At 37.7% G+C, this 18,295-nt stretch overlaps 1 protein-coding gene across 4 annotated transcripts in view; it reads left to right on the top strand.

Annotated features, from left to right (window-relative positions):
• Positions 1 to 18,295, top strand: part of LOC114658096 (protein BANP-like) — a 283,298-nt gene that overhangs the window by 105,421 nt on the left and 159,582 nt on the right. For all 4 annotated transcript variants that reach the window (XM_051931469.1, XM_051931468.1, XM_051931466.1 and 1 more), the window contains exon 5: positions 13,842 to 14,041. In XM_051931469.1, the coding sequence (XP_051787429.1) occupies positions 13,842 to 14,041 (200 nt within the window). The remainder of the gene's footprint in view (positions 1 to 13,841; positions 14,042 to 18,295) is intronic.

The raw sequence follows: 18,295 nt of genomic DNA, 5'->3' as shown, positions 1-18,295 counted from the left end.
AGGCCGTCACACTCCACTCGAGCGGAGTCAGGAGGGAGAAGACGGGCTATGAGTGAGGAGTAGAGGCGGCCGAAGAAGAGAAAGAGGACTGAGAGCTCTAGCACTGCTGACTGGTGATTTGTGGTGATTGTGTTGTGAAGAGAAAACAAAATAAAGCGTGTGTATTCGGGACATTCGGTGTCTGTTTGTCTGTGGCCGGGCTGGTCTTTACAATATATATTTACTATATATACTATACTATATGAAAAAAATACTTAATGCCACGCCTACACTTTCCATGCCAAGGTTCAGGAACCCTGCAACAGGCTATCTCTTTCTTATTAGACCAAAAGAAAGTGACAGTCTGTTGCTAAATTTCCAGTATCAGGCAGGCTCAGGAAGAGTGTAGGCGTAACATCATACACATAGACAAATTCTGAGTCAGTGCTCTAACTAGAGTCCACATGGGTAGTTATGTTGTGTGCGGATACCGAACTGTTTGAGTTTCATAGAGCTTCTCAAAGTTTTCTTTGAGATTAACAAAAAAAAAAGTGAGAAACAGCGTCAGTTTACACTGATAGAAAAATGAACAATCATGGAAAAAGCTGATTCCAGGATGAAGAAAAATGACGTGGCTAAAGCATTTTGGTACCGCGCCTTCTACTTCATCTAATGACTTGTTTTCATTCTGTATTTTCATACATGTATTTCTATTAAAAAAAAAAGTTACATCTAAAATCTCGTTTTGATTCTATGTTCGTACCTGTATTTCTATTTTTAAAAAATACATCTAACATCTCATTTTCATTCTGTATTTGTACCTATATTTTTATAAACAAATACATCTAACGCCAGAGTGTCCAACTCTGGTCCCGATCAGCTGCAGTGGCTGCAGGTTTTTATTCTAACCATCTTCTTAATTAGTGAGCCCTTTTTGCTGTTGATTAACTTGTTTTGCTTTAGCTTTAATTGACGTGACTCAGACCCCTTAGTTGTTTCTTTTTCCCTAATGAGCAGCCCAACAATAATGAGACACAAAACAAGCTACCACATGACCAGCTAACCTGAAAATAAACAAAGGTGAAGGTCTCGGTCATGATGGTCTGCTCTGGTCACCAAAACATCTTGACAGTGGTCATAGATTAAACAGAAGATCAACAGTCTGTTGTGGCAGAATGAGAGTAGCAACAAGGCATGATATTCAATAATGACTTTAATTAACAGCAAGAATTGGCTTCTCATTAAGAAAATGGTTGGAGTGAAATTGGCTGGAGTTTGATGTTACAGTTTAGCTGGTCATCTGTTGGCTCGTTTCACATCTCATTTCTGTTTGGCTGCCATTTAATGAAGAAACGAATCAATTCAGAGGACTGAATCTTTAAAAACAGGGATATTAAAATGAAAGGAAAAGGAGTTAATTAGCAGTGAAAACTGCTCGCTGATTAGAAAAAAGGTTAGAATGAAAACCTACCATTTTCATTCTGTATTTATACCTGTATTTCTATTTAAAAAATGACATCTACCATCTTGTTTTCATTATGTGTTCATACCTGTATTTATAAAAAAACAATACAACTAAGGTCCCGTTTTCATTTTGTATTTTCATACCTGTATTTTTCTAAATCAAGTGACATCTAACGTCTCATTTTCAAATAAAATAGTTTTTGCAGTTTAAGAAGCGCTGTTTTTTATACAGGTATTGTGAAGCTTGAGTCACAGAGTTGCACGAGAGACAGGAAGATGAGTCCAATTTTTCAAGGAAGATACTGGTACTTTATCAGTGTATAGAGAAGGCAGGTACAGTCTCAAGACTTCATTCAGAATAGGAGCTGTTAGGAGCTATGGCACAGGGCGATTGTCCTGCTTTAGCTCCCACTTTCAGATAAGAACAACACCAGTTTCTCGGTTTTACCACTGTGGCAGATGTGTTCTGAAGGCAGATCAGGAGAGTGTGAGGAAGAGCAGATGAAAAAGCCTGGTGTTAAATGTAAAATAGTGTGCAACAAGCATGTTATGCAGTTAGCCTGATCCTGCAGAGGACAACCAATTGCTTTGCCCTTGGTTTACTGTTTACGAGGTGCAGCAGAGCAGCTACGGAGCTGTCCTTGCATTGCTGCCGTTAGACATCACAAATCTCCAGCAGCCCTGGTCACAATAGTATACATATTTTCCCCATATTTGTTATAGCAAAATATTTTTATGGTATTCCGTTATAACGGGATTCCATCTGTATCTGCGGGCAAGTAATCCATTATTATTAATAGCAAATTGAACTAATAGAGCTGATATTCAAAGTTCCAGTATAAGTAAAACATGGCTCAAATAGAACTGGAATTAAAATCATCAGATTTAGCAGAGGGGAGGATTTTTTTCAGGTGACTGGAATATATCTCCCCCCCTGCTTCTTTTGCCTTGGTCATATTGCGGAGATGAGATGAACTCTGATACTGTGGAGCTTGGCTTTACTTGAGATTCTGCTGATGCTGGGCAATGTGATGCTGCTAGAAATTATGAAGGGAATTAGTACTGTGGATCAAGACTGCTATTTTAAAATGAGTTCATCAAGAACACGGGGACATAGCTGTTAAGGGTAAATTTCGTACAAACATTAGGAAGTTTTTCTTTACTCAAAGAACGATAGACACTTGGAATAAGCTACGAAGTAGTGTGGTAGACAGTAAGACATTGGGGACTTTCAAAACTCGACTTGATGTTTTTTTGGAAGAAATAAGTGGATAGGACTGGCAAGCTTTGTTGTGCTGAATGGCCTGTTCTCATCTAGAGTGTTCTAATGTTTTAAGTCCTGACTTCGCATCAAATAATAGTCATTTGTGGTGCTGCTCACCTTGTGCAGATGGGTTAACAGTGAGGGAGCAATAACATTTGAAGGCTGGCACAACTTGAGCAAACAGAAAAAGGACTCCTCCTTCAGAGTGGCCATGTTGCCCAGCCTTATGGTATGATATGGTCTTTTTTCATTTGGTGAAAAAAAAGATAGTTACCATATGGACACTGAATTTGAATGCACTTAGAAAGTGAGTGACAAAATGGGTGTGCAAATTCAAGTCCCTTTGCTTACTAACAGTGGCCACACGAGCATATAGAACAAATTCTTTCATGAAGAGATGACGACAGAGACTGCAATAAGCACTCCATCCCAGCTAACCTCCTCCAATGTTTTTGAGGAATCCAGACATATTGTAATCTATAAAGAATTGAAAGAACAGGTATACAAATATAAAAGTAATAGATTCACTAAAAAATCTTTGCACCAAATCTCAAAGACTGTGACATTACCATTATGCAGAATACTGCTCAAACAAAACATTTTCTGTTATTAGAAGGGAAAAGGTCTAATCAAATCTTTGTGTAACTCAAATCGCTGTGATACCACAGAGATTCACAGAGATTCACTGAGAATCCTTTATATGTGAACCCATCTTGTAGAAAACATTCACAAAGATGTCTTAAATAAAGTTGACTGAACTATATCACCAAATGCATTCAGCAGTTTGAGTGTGGTTAGGGATGCTCTGAGATTTTGTAAGGGCCAATACTAATTGCTGATATCATTTTACTGGATTGGCTGATTCCAATGCCATTTTTTTAATCTCTTTAAAATACTTTTACAATATGGTCCCGCATAACCAGAGGAGTAAAAGTTTATAACTGTTAACTGTGGAAATTGTATAAATAAAATACAGGTCACAGGTGTTACCTGTTAATTTTTTATTAATAATTTAAATTCAGTGGGCTTATCGTTTAGTGACCATAAAAATGCTAAAATAAATAAAACTGCCTTAAAGTACATACCTTTTTAACTAATAAAATTTGTAGAGAAAATATTTATCCATAATACATATGGAAAGTAAAGTGCTTCTCATAATTACATGCTGTCATATTGTTTCATTTCTTATGTAATGTGCTTATCTGAAACAAGTTTAATTTAAAATAAAGTAGTTTTCACCATTTATTTAAATAAAAATATACATTCTCACACATTGATTCAGTTAATTAATATTTGCAGTTATACAATGCTTAAACATACTTACATGTTTTGAACATTTTAATCATTATTTGCGCTATACTTTTTTTGCTCTTAAAATACACATTTTCTGTATTTATATTGTTTATTGTTATGGATTATTTTGTTTGTTTTTCCAATGTACTAGCTAGGTATTCTTAATTCTTGAAATTATAAATACAGAATACCACTTAGACTTACTGTATGATATACAAAATCAAATAATAAACACAATGCAAACCTTTAAGAAAGCTACAGATCTATCAAATGTTCATAAGACATTTACCAAGAAGATACATGGCTAACATACCCAGCAAGTTTAGATGTTAAAAGCAAATTTTGCTGTTAATCTAACAAAGCTTATTGGTTATTAAGAAGCAATTTCAAATTCTGCTTTATCTATTTTTCTAACTGAAAATGTAAGCTGCTGTAATTTACACAAGCTTGTTCACCATTACAATACTAGGGGGCTCTGCCCCCTGCTCGCTTCGCTCGCCAACCCCTGGTGTTGGGAATGAGAAAGAGCGTGATGTATGAATGAGATATAGAATAGTGTGAAGGTGTAGATGATGCAAATAGAAAGCAAACAATAAAGTGTGTGGCACAGTGTAAAGGTTTATTGGAAAATTTCTTTGCACACGCCGTTTAAGTGTAAAAGGTAATTCCAGGTCAGAACTTGTAAGGTCAATGAAGATGGTTATTGTCGTGATCAGAGTCAAGTTTGTCAGAGCTTAGAAAGAGTTGTGTCTTTTCCAGGAAGTAATGCAATGACTTGGGTATTTATGTTTTCTACATTAATATTTTTTGGACATAATATAGTGCGTTGTGTTAAAAGGGGCATTTGGTCTAATGAGATTGCTGTTCCAAATCTGTCTGTAACTAGGTCGGCGCAGATAAAGGCTTGAGGAATTGTAATAATATCTGGGAGAAGTCTATCTGTATTGGTGAGTGTACCATCTCCCAGTTGTAATAACCAATTGTTATGATCTGGATGTGGACATCGCATGTTTTGTACTAACTGTATCTTTTGAAAGCAATGCCAATTGTCTGCGTATTTTAAGGTGCACTGAACAATAGCTGAGCGCATGGAATGTGGAACAATAGCTAAGTACTGTCTAAAATCTCCTCGTAATAAAAGTACCTTTCCTCCAAAGGGAAGATTATTATTCATAAACGTTTGTAGAAGTTTATGAATGGTGTTGAGTAAGTGAGTGGATGCCATTGTACATTCATCAATAATTAACAGTTTTGCAAGACGGATGTCGTGCAGTGCCACTGTTCATGTTCATAGTGGATATCGATTTGTAGGATCTAATGCAGTTCATAAAGATTTCACTTTCAGGGACATTGTTAGTTAGAAGCTTCTGTAGATATTCAGGATATGAATGTAAAGGAGGCAGTCTAATTTGACCGTTTTGATAACAACGTGTAAATTCATTACTTGTATTGCAAGTTGTTTCTTCAGGGAAGTTAAGTGAATGACAATGATTGCAAATGACATTCATTAATCCCAATGAATTTTCCTGAATAATGGACTCATTATTGAATGCGTTGTCAGCCACCTTTATTTATTTTGTCCCTTCGCTGCCGTTTCTGTATGTCTGAGGCGGGAGGTGTTTCGTTTTGAATCCGTGCCTGTTTCGATGCAGCACTTTGAGACGCGTGCTGTATGCGTCTACGTTCAGTGTGTCTGTCCATATGCGCTCGTTTCTGATAATGTGTTAGTTGAGCTTTGCGTTTTTGGAGCCGAGACATTTTTTCTTCCGGAGGTTCAGAAGCGCGTTGTAAGCGCCGCCGTGTATTTGTTTTTTCATGCGGGTTCGTGTGTTTGGTCCCGTTATCCGAGCCGTATCGTTTTGTACCTGTGATCGTGTATTTGTGACTTGTTTGTTCTTCAGCGTGAGAAATATGGATAAGTAATAAGGAGGATCGCACTCACTGTTAATATGGAGCCTTTTCTGCAGTTGAACGGTTAATAGTGCTTCAGTGTAAGGAGATTCACCTATGCTGCATAGTGTGAAGGTGTTGAGATGACGTATGTTTAATACGGACGGGCAGTCACTGTTAATATGGAGCCTTTTCTGCGGTTGAACGGTTAATAATGCCTCATTGTAATGAGATCCACCTATGCTGCATAGTGTGAATTGTGTTTGGTCCCGTTATCTGAGCCGTATCGTTTTGTACCCGTGATCGTGAATTTATGACTTGTTTGTTCTTGAGCGTGATAAATATGGATAAGTAATAAGGAGGATCGCACTCACTGTTAATATGGAGCCTTTTCTGCGGTTGAACGGTTAATAGTGCTTTATTGTAATGAGATCAACCTATGCTGCATAGTGTGAACGTGTTGAGATGACGTATGTTTGATACGGACGGTTCATTTAGAAATGGGGCTTTGTGTGTAGATTTGTGCATATTTGCGTTGTTGATTTGTTTCAGGGTGCACCGTTCCAATGCGATGCAATATTTGTCCACATATGCGAAAGCAGTATGGGCCATTGCCTTTTGGTGGCCTGATATTTACTGCGGTAGATGCAAAAGCAAATGAACTATTGTAGGATCTAATGCAGTTCATAAAGTTTTTACTTTCAGGTACATCGTTAGTTAGAAGCTTCTGTAGATATTCAGGATATGAATGTAAAGGAGGCAGTCTAATCTGACCCTTTTGACAACAACGTGTAAATTCATTACTTGTATTGCCAGTTGTTTCTTCAGGGAAGTTAAGTGAATGACAATGATTGCAAATGACATTCATTAATCCCAATGAATTTTCCTCAATAGTGGACTCATTATTGAACGCGTTGTCAGCTAAGTGGCACAATCGTTTAGCAGGTGTCTGCGGACGGTTCCTTTAGAAATGGGGCTTTGGGTGTCACTTCTTATTGATGTTAGTGTGTTTGTGGGTCTGAATCGTCGTTGTTGTGAACGTTTCGTGTGCCATGTCCGTAGTCTGTCCCGTTTCGTCTCTAATGGGCTTGGTGTGGCGTTCACGGCTTCTTTTTTTTGGTGTGCCAGGGGCTTGTTGAAACCTTCTCTTTGCGTGTGTCCCGTCCGTTGCTTGGTTGGGGGTTGCGGGTTCTTTTTTTTGTGTGCCAGGGGCTTGTTGAATCGTCCTCTTTGTGTGTGTCCCGTCCGCTGCTTGTGGGGGGGGGGGGGCGGGGGGGGCGCTTGGAGGTGGGTGTGGGATTTGTGGGGCGCGAGCGGCTTCTTTTTTTTTGTGTGCTAGTTTCGTGTGCAATGGCTTTCCTGCGGCGCTGTGTGCGTCGCCTGCGTTTGACTCCTTTTTTCTGTGGTCGCGGCCGCCTTTCGCGGCGCCTCATTTCTTGGGGCGCCTGTGCAGTACGTCTTTTTGCGGCTACGGCCCATGGCCGGATGTCCCTGCGTCCATCCGGTTTAGCATTCTCGGTTAGTAATGTGGATGAGCAAGCATTACCGTGCTTGTTTTAATTAAAGGATAGTATAAAAAAGGTCTGAACTCATTAAAGTTGCTGTTCTTGCCATTTATCTAATTGTACAGAATGACTCCTCCAATTCCTTTTTCTCAATTTATTACTAAAATTTTTGGTCCCGGTCTTCACTCTCAATTTGTTAAAGGATTTTACTGTCTTCAGCGCCCTTACTCAACTACCATTACACCTCTTAAAGAAACAACTAAATTACTGTAAAGCACAGAAAAGCCACATCATTTGATGGAAATGAAAATTATCAACCTACAGAGGGCTGAATTCAAAGACACCCCGAAAGTCAAAGTGAAAAAATGATGCAGCCGGCTAGTCCATTTTGCCGAAATTTCATTTCAGCAACTCAGAATCATACTCGGTAGTTTGTACGGCCCCCACGTGCTTGTATGCATGCCTGACAATGTCGGGGCATGCACCTAATGAGATGACGGATGTTGTCCTGGGGGATCTCCTCCCAGATCTGGACCAGGGTATCACAGAGCTCCTGGACAGTCTAAGGTGCAACCTGGCTGTGTCGAATGGACTGAAACATAATGTCCCAGAGGTATTCTAATGGATTTAGGTCAGGTGAGCGTGGGGGCCAGTCAATGGTATCAATTCCTTCATCCTCCAGGAACTGCCTGCATACTCTCATCACATGAGGCCGGGCATTGTTGTGCACCAGGAGGAACCCAGGACCCATTGCACCTGGGTCCAAGGGTTTCATCCCGATACCTTATAGCAGTCAAGGTGCCGTTGTCTAGCCTGTAGAGGTCTGTGCATCCCTCCATGGGTATTCCTCCCCAGATCATCAGTGACCCACCATTAAACCAGTCATGCTGAATGATGTTACAGGCAGCGTAATGTTCTCCACGACTTCTCCAGACCCTTTCACATCTGTCACATGTGATCAGGGTGAACCTACTCTCATCTGTGAAAAGCAAAGGGTGCCAATGGTGCCGGGCAGTGAGCACAGGGCCCACTAGATGACGTCAGGCCACCCTCGTGAAGTCTGTTTCTGATTGTTTGGTCAGAGACAATCACACCAGTGGCCTGCTGATGGTCATTTTGTAGGGCTCTGGCAGTGCTCATCCTGTTCCTCCTTACCCAAAGGAGCATATACTGGTCCTGCTGATGGGTTAAGGACCTTCTATCTCCCTGTCCTGTTCTCCTAGAGTAACTCTGCCTGTCTCCTGGAATCTCCTCCATGCAATATATTCCCTAAATATATTATTACAAAAGAAAGGAAGCATTTAAAATTCACAGAGACTAAACAAAGATCTTGCTGGGAGCCTTATTTAAATAGGATCAACAGTATAGGTGGGTAATAGAGTAAAACTTGGAGCATTAAATGTTGTACCAAAAGTATCTACTTTAAGGGGTAAAAGGCAGATAACTCATGAATTGTTATTGTATAGATCAGGCAAAGTTGTTTCCACATGCTAATGGAGCCTTTATAGTCTTTCCTGAGTCCCAGGGATGCCATGTAACAGCCTGAGAATAGGGTAAAGAATACTGGTCATTTGAAATAGGGTACTTGCAGAGGTAAGAGAGAATTTGAGGAAAATGCTTATCACTTTGTTGGGGCTTTTACTTGTCAAGGTATCCAGAGAGTGAGAGGTGAGTAGTACCATTTTTAATAACATTTTGGTGTGGTGTGTATGGAGGACTATTTCGGTCAAAATTAAATAAATAAATAAATGCGCAAATAAATTAAAGTTCTGTGAAATGTGAGCATAAATAAATAAATGTATCATGAAATGAAGCCTTAATAAATAAATTTGCCATGAGATGAGAGCATAAATAAATAAATGTGTCACGAAATATGTTTTTTGTTGCTTATTTATTTATTTCATTTTGTCCGTAACATTCCTCCAAACCATCATGAAATACGACTTGAAATAAAACTGTCACTTTCACTCGTTAAAGTTGAGAGGGTGGGCTCTAACACACCCTCTAGTTATTGATTGGTTAATCGACTTCTGTAGATTGGCTATGCCTAATTCAACATGGCTGTGTGTGAGATGGAAGTAAACGAGATAGCACAAGAATTAATTAGAAAAATGCTTACTACTGCCGATGAAATGGATTCTGCCGAAGATATCACATATTTCAGAGAGAGAATTGTTGCAGAGAAATGGAAGAATGCAAGAAGACTGACGTTCCAGTTTGAATTAAATATCACACATTTTACTTAACCATGTAATTTCACATTTATGATCTTTTCACACTGCTGACATTATTCTGCAAAACCAAAATTATTTCTCTCCTTCCATACTTTACATTATGTTAACTGGGCTACTTATTTGTGGTCTAATAATATTACATACCTGTGAAGGAGATCCTCTTTTCTCCAAGTCCAGAGGCAGCAAGGCTCGCTTTGACTTGGTGTTTTGGTAGAAGTCTGGTCACTTAGACAACAAAAATTATGTGTGTACATTATGTGATGTACTATGCTTGGAGAAGGCATCCTTCTAGTAGACCTAAATTGCCTCCTTGGGTTGTTTGAGCCCCCATACGAGGCAAATAGCCGTGCTACCTCTGCTGTTAATTAAAAGAAGCAACACATTTAATTTTTGACATGCAGCAATATAGTTTTTAACAAGATAAAATTGAATGTGTTCAATAAATGTGCTCATCACTGTATTTCTTTCACTGCAACACTGAAAGCCCAGTTAAATGTAGAGGAGAATCATCCTTTCTGGAATGTGGGCACCATGTTTTGAGGATTGTTTAGGAAAGCTAGAAGTAGCAACATACTACAAATAACTACAGAAGGGTAAAACTGAATCAGGATACCAGGAAACACTGTATAAAAAATATGCTCACTAAACTGCAAGGAACCACAGGTCTTAGAGAAAGAGAGAGAGAGAGTATAAATAAATGTTTAAAACCTACTTTAAACAGTAATTATGGGGGGTGGTGAAAAACAAAGAAATGTGTTGTTTAATTACGAAAAGGGGGGAAAAAACAGGTAAAACAACAACAAAAAAAAACCCAGAAACCAATTGTATGAAGAATACAAACTGAAATGAAAATGAATCAAATTTTTATATATAAAAAGTGGTAGAAAAAGCAGAAAAAGGCAAAGGTAGTAGACTAACAATTACATAGAATAAAAAATTAAAAATACAATTACATGAAAAATATAAACAATGTGATATAAGAAAATAGAACATATTGGTAAACATAGAAAAATAATTAAGAAAAAAGTAAAAAATGAAATACAGTCACATATTGAGAAATCAAGGAAAAATACATGCATAACAACATAGGAAATTAGTAACGGAAAGCTATTTAATAGCATGAAAAATTAACTCAAAATTGTTTCCACAGTCTTTCTGCTGTGGGTTACTGAATGTACTAAAACAAACACTTGCAACAATATATGTGTATAACATACCGTTAAGTGAGAAGAAAAACAACTGTTCATATTAAAGTTTATTATCCTAAAAATGCACATAAACCTGTTTTGTTTCCTCCACATCCTTTGCATCAAATTAATTTCTGCATTCTCAGTCTACCAAAATCACTTGACAGTAGGTGAAAACTGCATTTTAAGATAACCACTGTTCAATTATACTCATTGTAACAAAGTGAATATAAAGAGGCGAGTATGTTTATAAAATGATGGCTCCAACTCAACTATTGTGCGACATTCACAAAATATTTCTGTTAGATTTAATAGCTCTTCAGTATTCAGCAACTGATATTTCGTTTGTGATGTGGCTACCGTCAGGTCTTTCTGTTTACTTGTAGGCAGGTTTGTATTTTGCAGACAAATAACTATTGCAAATTTACAGCGCTATTAGCACAGCCACCTAAAATACAGTAGTATATCTTGAACAGGAGTAGAGTGAGTACTCGACAAAGTGGGGGTAGGTCTTCGGCTATCAAGTGGGGCACTTACAGCTAAAACCTCATGTGCTGATTCCTGAGGGGATGAAGAGGTTAGAGCTTCCTGAATTAAAACTGCCGCTTCACGTAGCAACTCTGGGCAACTTTTTGTAGCAGTCATATTCGCCATGGACACTCACAAGCACAACTTTAAGCATGCGCTTTGGTACCTTGAGAATCATATGGCTCATAGTTCGATTACTCTAGGCTGAAGGTAACACTCAACAAATCAATAACTAGAGGGTGTGTTAGAGCCCACCCTCTCAACTTTGACGAGTGAAAGTGACAGTTTTATTTCAAGTTGTATTTCATGATGGTTTGGAGGAATGTTACGGACAAAATGAAATAAATAAATAAGCAACAAAAAACATATTTCGTGACACATTTATTTATTTATGCTCTCATTTCATGGCACATTTATTTATTAAGGCTTCATTTCATGAAACATTTATTTATTTATGCTCACATTTCACAGAACTTTAATTTATGTGCGCATTTATTTATTTATTTAATTTTGTCCGAAATAGTCCTCCATAGGTGTGAGAATACCTAAGAATAAATGTTGTAGCAGGATATGGTTTGCTTTTTGTGTACTATATGCTCCCTTTGTTAATCTTGCTTGTGTTGTATGGAATAAAATATTTTGATATGTTTTTGAAAGCAATGTTCTGAGTTGGAATGCTATATAGCAGGCAGTATAAGCAAACTGTGTACCTATTTAGTCCTTTTGTTTTTATATAGCGCTCTTTTTCAGAATGCTGTATCAGGTTCATGGGTAAATATAGTATAGTATATATCACAGGTAAAGTACATTACTCAAACTTGATTAAGTGATTGTCCAAATTCTGCTAATCCTCCATTTGACCTCAATTTGTCCTGGTATTTTTTCAATTACACCTGGTTCTGATGATTAATCACCTTTTGTTTGCGGTAATGCAATCGTTTCTATCTTTTCTTTGATACTGTAGTGACTGACATGATAAAGTGTCACAAAAGTTTTACCTGACCAATCGCTGACTTCCTAACCCCAAACACAACTTTCTAGCACCCTCTCCAACGCCCCCCCTTACCGCATGAAATCAATACCCAGCTGTACTCCGCCTTCCCTCAATCGGACCTAACAGTCACTTAAAACCAAAAAGCCCTCAACCTGGCTGGGACGGTACAATACTTTTGAATTTTACTGCTTTCATATTCTGTACCTTTTTGTCTGCATGTGTATCGCGCCATCGTTTGTTTGAGCCTTTCGAATTCCAATGGTTTCATAATCTCTTATCTACCTTTTTTTCTCTCCAATGCCTTTGGGTCTCTATTCTCCGTATTGTCCTTATACGCTTTATATGCGCTGAGAGCACATGATTTGTGTGTACTATGTGCTTTTACACGATTGATTTTTTTTTGATGGGTGTGCTGTTATATATTCCGTACTATCTTTGTGGACCTTTGCGGACCCCGTAGTGTCTTACGTTTGACTCTGGGGTGCAGTGCAGAATCCTCTTTTCTGTGTGGCTGTGTCGTTAGTCGTTAGCTATGGGCGCGTTGTTTATCCAGGCGGGCTCGTGTTTGTATATCCGTCAGTCGAGCTCGTTCGTTTTGAACCCATGCCTGCTTTGCTTCCGCAGTTTCAGATGCGCGTTGTAGGCGCCTGCGTTCATTGATCTTATCCAGGTGGGCTCGTGTGTGTATCGTTGAGCTGTATTGTGTTTGAATTTGGTGTAAAGCGTTCAGCGGTTTGTACAATCCCAAGCAGCACATTATTCCTAACTTCACTCTGCAGTAGTGCCACTCACAATATGGCGGTTGTTTTATTTGCTATTTCCGTTAGTTGAGCTGTTCGCGCCTGCGCAGTACATCTCATGGTCCTATCGCCGTGTACCTGCGTCCATGCCATCCGGTTTACCGTTCTTAGTAATTATTCCTAACTTCACTCTGCAGTAGTGCCACTCACAATATGGCGGTTGTTTTATTTGCTATTTCCGTTAGTTGAGCTGTACGCGCCTGCGCAGTACGTCTCATGGTCCCATCGCCGTGTACCTGCGTCCATGCCATCCGGTTTACCATTCTCAGTTAGTAATATGGATTGCATAAGGCCTTCATTAACTAAGCATTCCAAACATATGCACCAGAATGTAGAATAATGGAGATTTAGTGCTCAATATTAATAATATTAATAAATTTGCAGTACCTTTGTGTGAATTAAGACAAATAATTGGTAGTCTGCAAAATCTGTATTTATATAATTTCCCCTTTCATAGATGTGCACATAAATAAAGCCCTTGATGTGTTGTTGACTTAATTTTTCAAAAGACCACTGCTTAGTGTACATGTGTTATTGTGTTCATCTGCTGTTTACACACAGTCAGTACTAGGCATGTCTTTTATTTTACAATTATTGTTGCATATTATTTTCATTAATAACTTTGTGTGTACATTTGTAGAAAGTTTTATATGGGTATATCAATGGTTGACCATACAGTCTGACATGTAAACTTTGATTGCAGTCTCTGTTATATTCGATCAACCAGACTGTCTGTCTGCGTCTGGACAATATCGAGACCAAGCTTCAAACTGTAGAAGCAACATGTAAATCTCTGGAGGAAAAGTTGGACATACTACTGAACAAAAACCACGGACCAATTCAGGTGCCTATGGTGGCTGGATCTCCCCTAGGAGCAACTCAGACCTGGAATAAAGTCAGATGGTAAGAATTACTCTGTTGGTGTTTATTTTGAAAAAGATTTCTGGAATATTAACAATAATAATAATAATAATAATAATAATAATAATTCTAAAATATTTGAGTTCCTTAAATTATTTTGTTAATTGATGGTTAATTTTGAATTTTGGATAGATCTAGCTAGCTGGAAAGATCTAGCTATGGATATTCTGAATGGCTTTCCTGTCCGGTTTAGTACACACAAAATGTGAAATGGGTGTGTAAGATATAATTAAAATAAAGCAATTACATTTTTATTGTATTTTCACACATTAAGTAGCATAATAACAATGTCTCTATTAAATAATTCCAAATTAAGCTAATGTGAATGTGGTGCCTTGGATCAGGTTAAGAGTAGAAACAATACCTATTCCTATAGCACATTTTCACACAAAAGGTGTAACTTAAAGTTACACAAGGAAGAATTAGACATACAAAGAAAATAAACAATAGAAAGAGAGAAAAAATAAATGCAAATAAAAACTGAAGAGTTCCTAAAAGAATTAACTTTAAATAACAAATTATTGTTAATTTTATGCATTTTTTACATCTGTAACAGTTACAATGGTAAAGTCAATTTTATGTTATAGTCAGGTGGCCAGGGTGGAAAAGAAAACAAAAGTAATGCTAATGGATTATTAATTATATTATGAGGCACCATCTAAGGAGATTTGATGCCTCAAGTATTGTTTCAACAAAAAGTATTCTTGTGACAGTGTTTCAGGATGTGTCTAGAGAGTAGTGCAAATTCTTTCAGTTTTGCGATGTTGCAGTCACTTTTTTAATTTATTAAAACAAGCCAAAAAAATAACAAAAAGGCAAAGTTAAAGAAGTGGGTTTTTGATGCTTTTTGAAATGTTTCGCAGTAACACCTATGTTCTTCGTTTTTGGCTTGAAATGTAAAGCCATCACTCTGTTATTGCTGGCAAAAACTAAAAGATTTTTTTTGTTTAGATTAAGGAAATGAGTACTCATCCATTCTGTTGTAGCTGTACTGATACTGTTAAACAGAGACAGTTAGATTAGAGGATGACCAGAAGATGGAGACAAAAACCAAGTCTAGAGAAGCACAAATGTTTCAAACCAGAAGGATGAACTGACTCTGAAAACTAAACCAAAACGTTAGCAAGAAATCAAAGTGAAAAAAGATGTTTGCAAAAGGTCTTAACAAATAGAGATTTATGTTTCCCACAAACGATACCTTCATGCTGTTACTATAAATAGGTACTTGGATATGCCATCATATTGAGATGCACTTGGCATCTTGAAAATTAGTTGAATACATGAAATGGTGGCAAGATGCAGAAGTAAACAGAAATACAAAATGGTGGTATTAATGTTGCAAAATTTAAAGGTATTACTTTAAATACAAAACAAACTGGTAAAAAAAGTGAACAATATACAATAAACCCCTGTTATTAAGTTCAGTAGTTTAAAAATCATAACATACGCTGGGTACTCTGAATATGCCTATATTGTTTACCTAAATAGTATGAATTAAACTGACAGAGGAGTCGAAGGGATGAATATCACAACATAGAGCTCATATTCTATCTTCTAGACCATAGCCAATCGACTGTAAAACCTCAGTGTCTAGAATCCAAAATACTCTATATTTCAGATTTTGGTTAACATCTCGAATTAGTGAGGAAAGTTAGATTTCTCTGTTAGTTATAATGAACTGGATTCAAGGTAGATACATGAAATTTGGGATTGATCTTAAATACTCTATATTTCAGATTTTTGGTTAACATCTTCTTGAATTAGTGAGGGAAGTTAGATTTATCTGTTAGTTATAATGAACTGGATTCAAGGTAGATACACGAAATGTGGGATTGATTTGGAAGTGTGCTGACAATGCTAGTTTATACGTGACAGGTCCAGCACAATTCAGAATATGACCCAGTGTGTTTAGTGGCCCAATTTACAGGACGGAACTTTCAAACGAATGCCATGCATAGCTAACCATACCTTCTATCCTACTCTGTATTCCGGAGAATTCTTATATTTCCTATATGCAAACTGTTTTCCCTAAACCGTTCCAAAGTTTTCCATAAACTACCAAGATACTTAGTGAGATTATGCAAAATACAAATCTGTGCAAATTCTGCAGAAAGGTAAATCATTCTAAATCAAGTCTAACTGAAAACTACTAGTTGTGCAAAATACATATTTTTCTGATTCATGATTAACACATTTCATCTGACCTTTATTCTCAGGCACTGTTTTCTCATTAATGAAAGCTAAAACAAAACATGTCATTAATAAAAATGTAATAATTTCTGTTAACAAACAGCGGGAGGCACGGTGGCGCAGTGGGTAGCACTGCTGCCTCGCAGTTAGGAGACCTGGGTCCTCCCTGCGTGGAGTTTGCATGTGCTCCCTGTTTCTGCGTGGGTTTCCTCCGAGTGCTCCGGTTTCCTCCCACAGTCCAAAGACATGCAGGTTAGGTGCATTGGCGATTCTAAATAGTCCCTAGTGTGTGCTTGATGTGTGCGTGTTTCCACCCTGCCTGGGGTTTGTTTCCTGCCTTGCGCCCTGTGTTGGCTGGGATTGGCTCCAGCAGAACCCCGTGACCCTGTAGTTAGGATATAGCGGGTTGGCTAATGGATGGATGGATGGATGTTAACAAACAAAAAAAAAAGTGAAAAAAAGATTTGCTGCTGGTTTTGGAATCTCATCATCAGCAACTGTATTCTGTGGATTTTATTGGTTATTTGCACCTACAAGTCAGCTTTCCTTTCCAGAACTCAGAGCAAATACTGAAGCATCATCACTTGGTAATGACCTTTCTATGGATTTCATTGAACATAACTGTCTATCAATTATCAATCACAGATGGCCCGCTAGTTGTCAGTGAGTGGCTGCTTCACCCAACAGTATACTTTATAGATTGATGTTCCACCTCCCGGTACTAGGTCTGCTGCAATTCCACCGGTGCTTGCCTAGTCATCAGCTGGGGCCACCCTACATAAATGTGTTGCCCCTTACCCTAGCCTTCTTTTACTCTTATGATACCTCCTTGATTGCTTTATTATATTATTATTATTATTATTATTATTATTTTATGACATATCTAGCTATCAAATCAGAACAAACTTATAGAATAAAAAACATCCCTCAATTTCTTACTGTGTGGATTAGAGCACAGTTGCCAACTACAGATGTTTTTTCACACCTCTGGGGAAAATAAACGTAACTGTCTTATTTTGCAAAGACATTGGTTGCTTGCTGGCAGTTTCATTGTAGTGACAGATTAAGCAGATGTAAATCATGATATCAGTGTTGTTATCCAAGTTAATATTACATGCATACATTTAGTTTTACTAAAATTATTCATACTGAGATTTAATGTGGTGTGAATAAAGTGTGGCAGAGTGAGTTCATGTCATTCCTGTACATGAATTTTGATTTTAATGCTAGCCTGGTCAGTGTCTGTATGAAGGTAGCATGGTCTTCCCATTGTTTTATAGATGGATGTTGGAGGTGTGTCATTAAGCACTGTTAAATTGTCAAAATATTTCTATTCCTATATGTGTTGTTAAGCAACATCCACCTAGTTTAGGCTCATAGGGAGTTAACCGGGTTTTACATATTGCTTATTACGTGTGATATTTATATAACAATGTGGAAATGCACTAAATACATTGAAAAAATTTTAATCTATATTTCTGTTATTACTATTATTAACATAATCCAAACAAAATGACCAAAATACAAATCCCTAAATAAACACTTGAAAGTTTGAAAATGGATATGACATACAGTCAGCATCACACAATTTTAAATATAAATATAAAATAAAGGTTTGTGATGATTTTACTGCTTGTACAGGGAACCTCAAAAATAAAAATTAAAAATGGTTTTGAAATTGAACAACCACTTATTGCAGGCTAAACTAGCAAATGAGATCAGCACATACTACCTATTTGATTCTTGCTTTTTCTGATTATATTGGAAGTCTTGAACTGTCACATTATCATGAGAAAATTGACTTCTGTCATATATAGAAAAACTGTATGCATTAAGACTAGAATTACCAAAGCCTACGAAAACACTCGTAAATACAGCCCACCTTAAATCCCTTCGCACCTCTCCATCAGCGTCTTTTGTCTTGTAAATGTGCCGATTAAGACAAGCAGCAAGCAGCCTACTATTCCATCCCCCCACCGCTGTAGAACGGGCACAAAGTTCTCCCACTTAGAGCCTTCATTATCTGGGAGTGAAGTGCTGGAGTTT

Source organism: Erpetoichthys calabaricus, chromosome 9 (assembly GCF_900747795.2).
Source record: "Erpetoichthys calabaricus chromosome 9, fErpCal1.3, whole genome shotgun sequence".
Taxonomy (NCBI): domain Eukaryota; kingdom Metazoa; phylum Chordata; class Cladistia; order Polypteriformes; family Polypteridae; genus Erpetoichthys; species Erpetoichthys calabaricus.
This window is presented reverse-complemented; position numbering and strand designations above follow the sequence as displayed.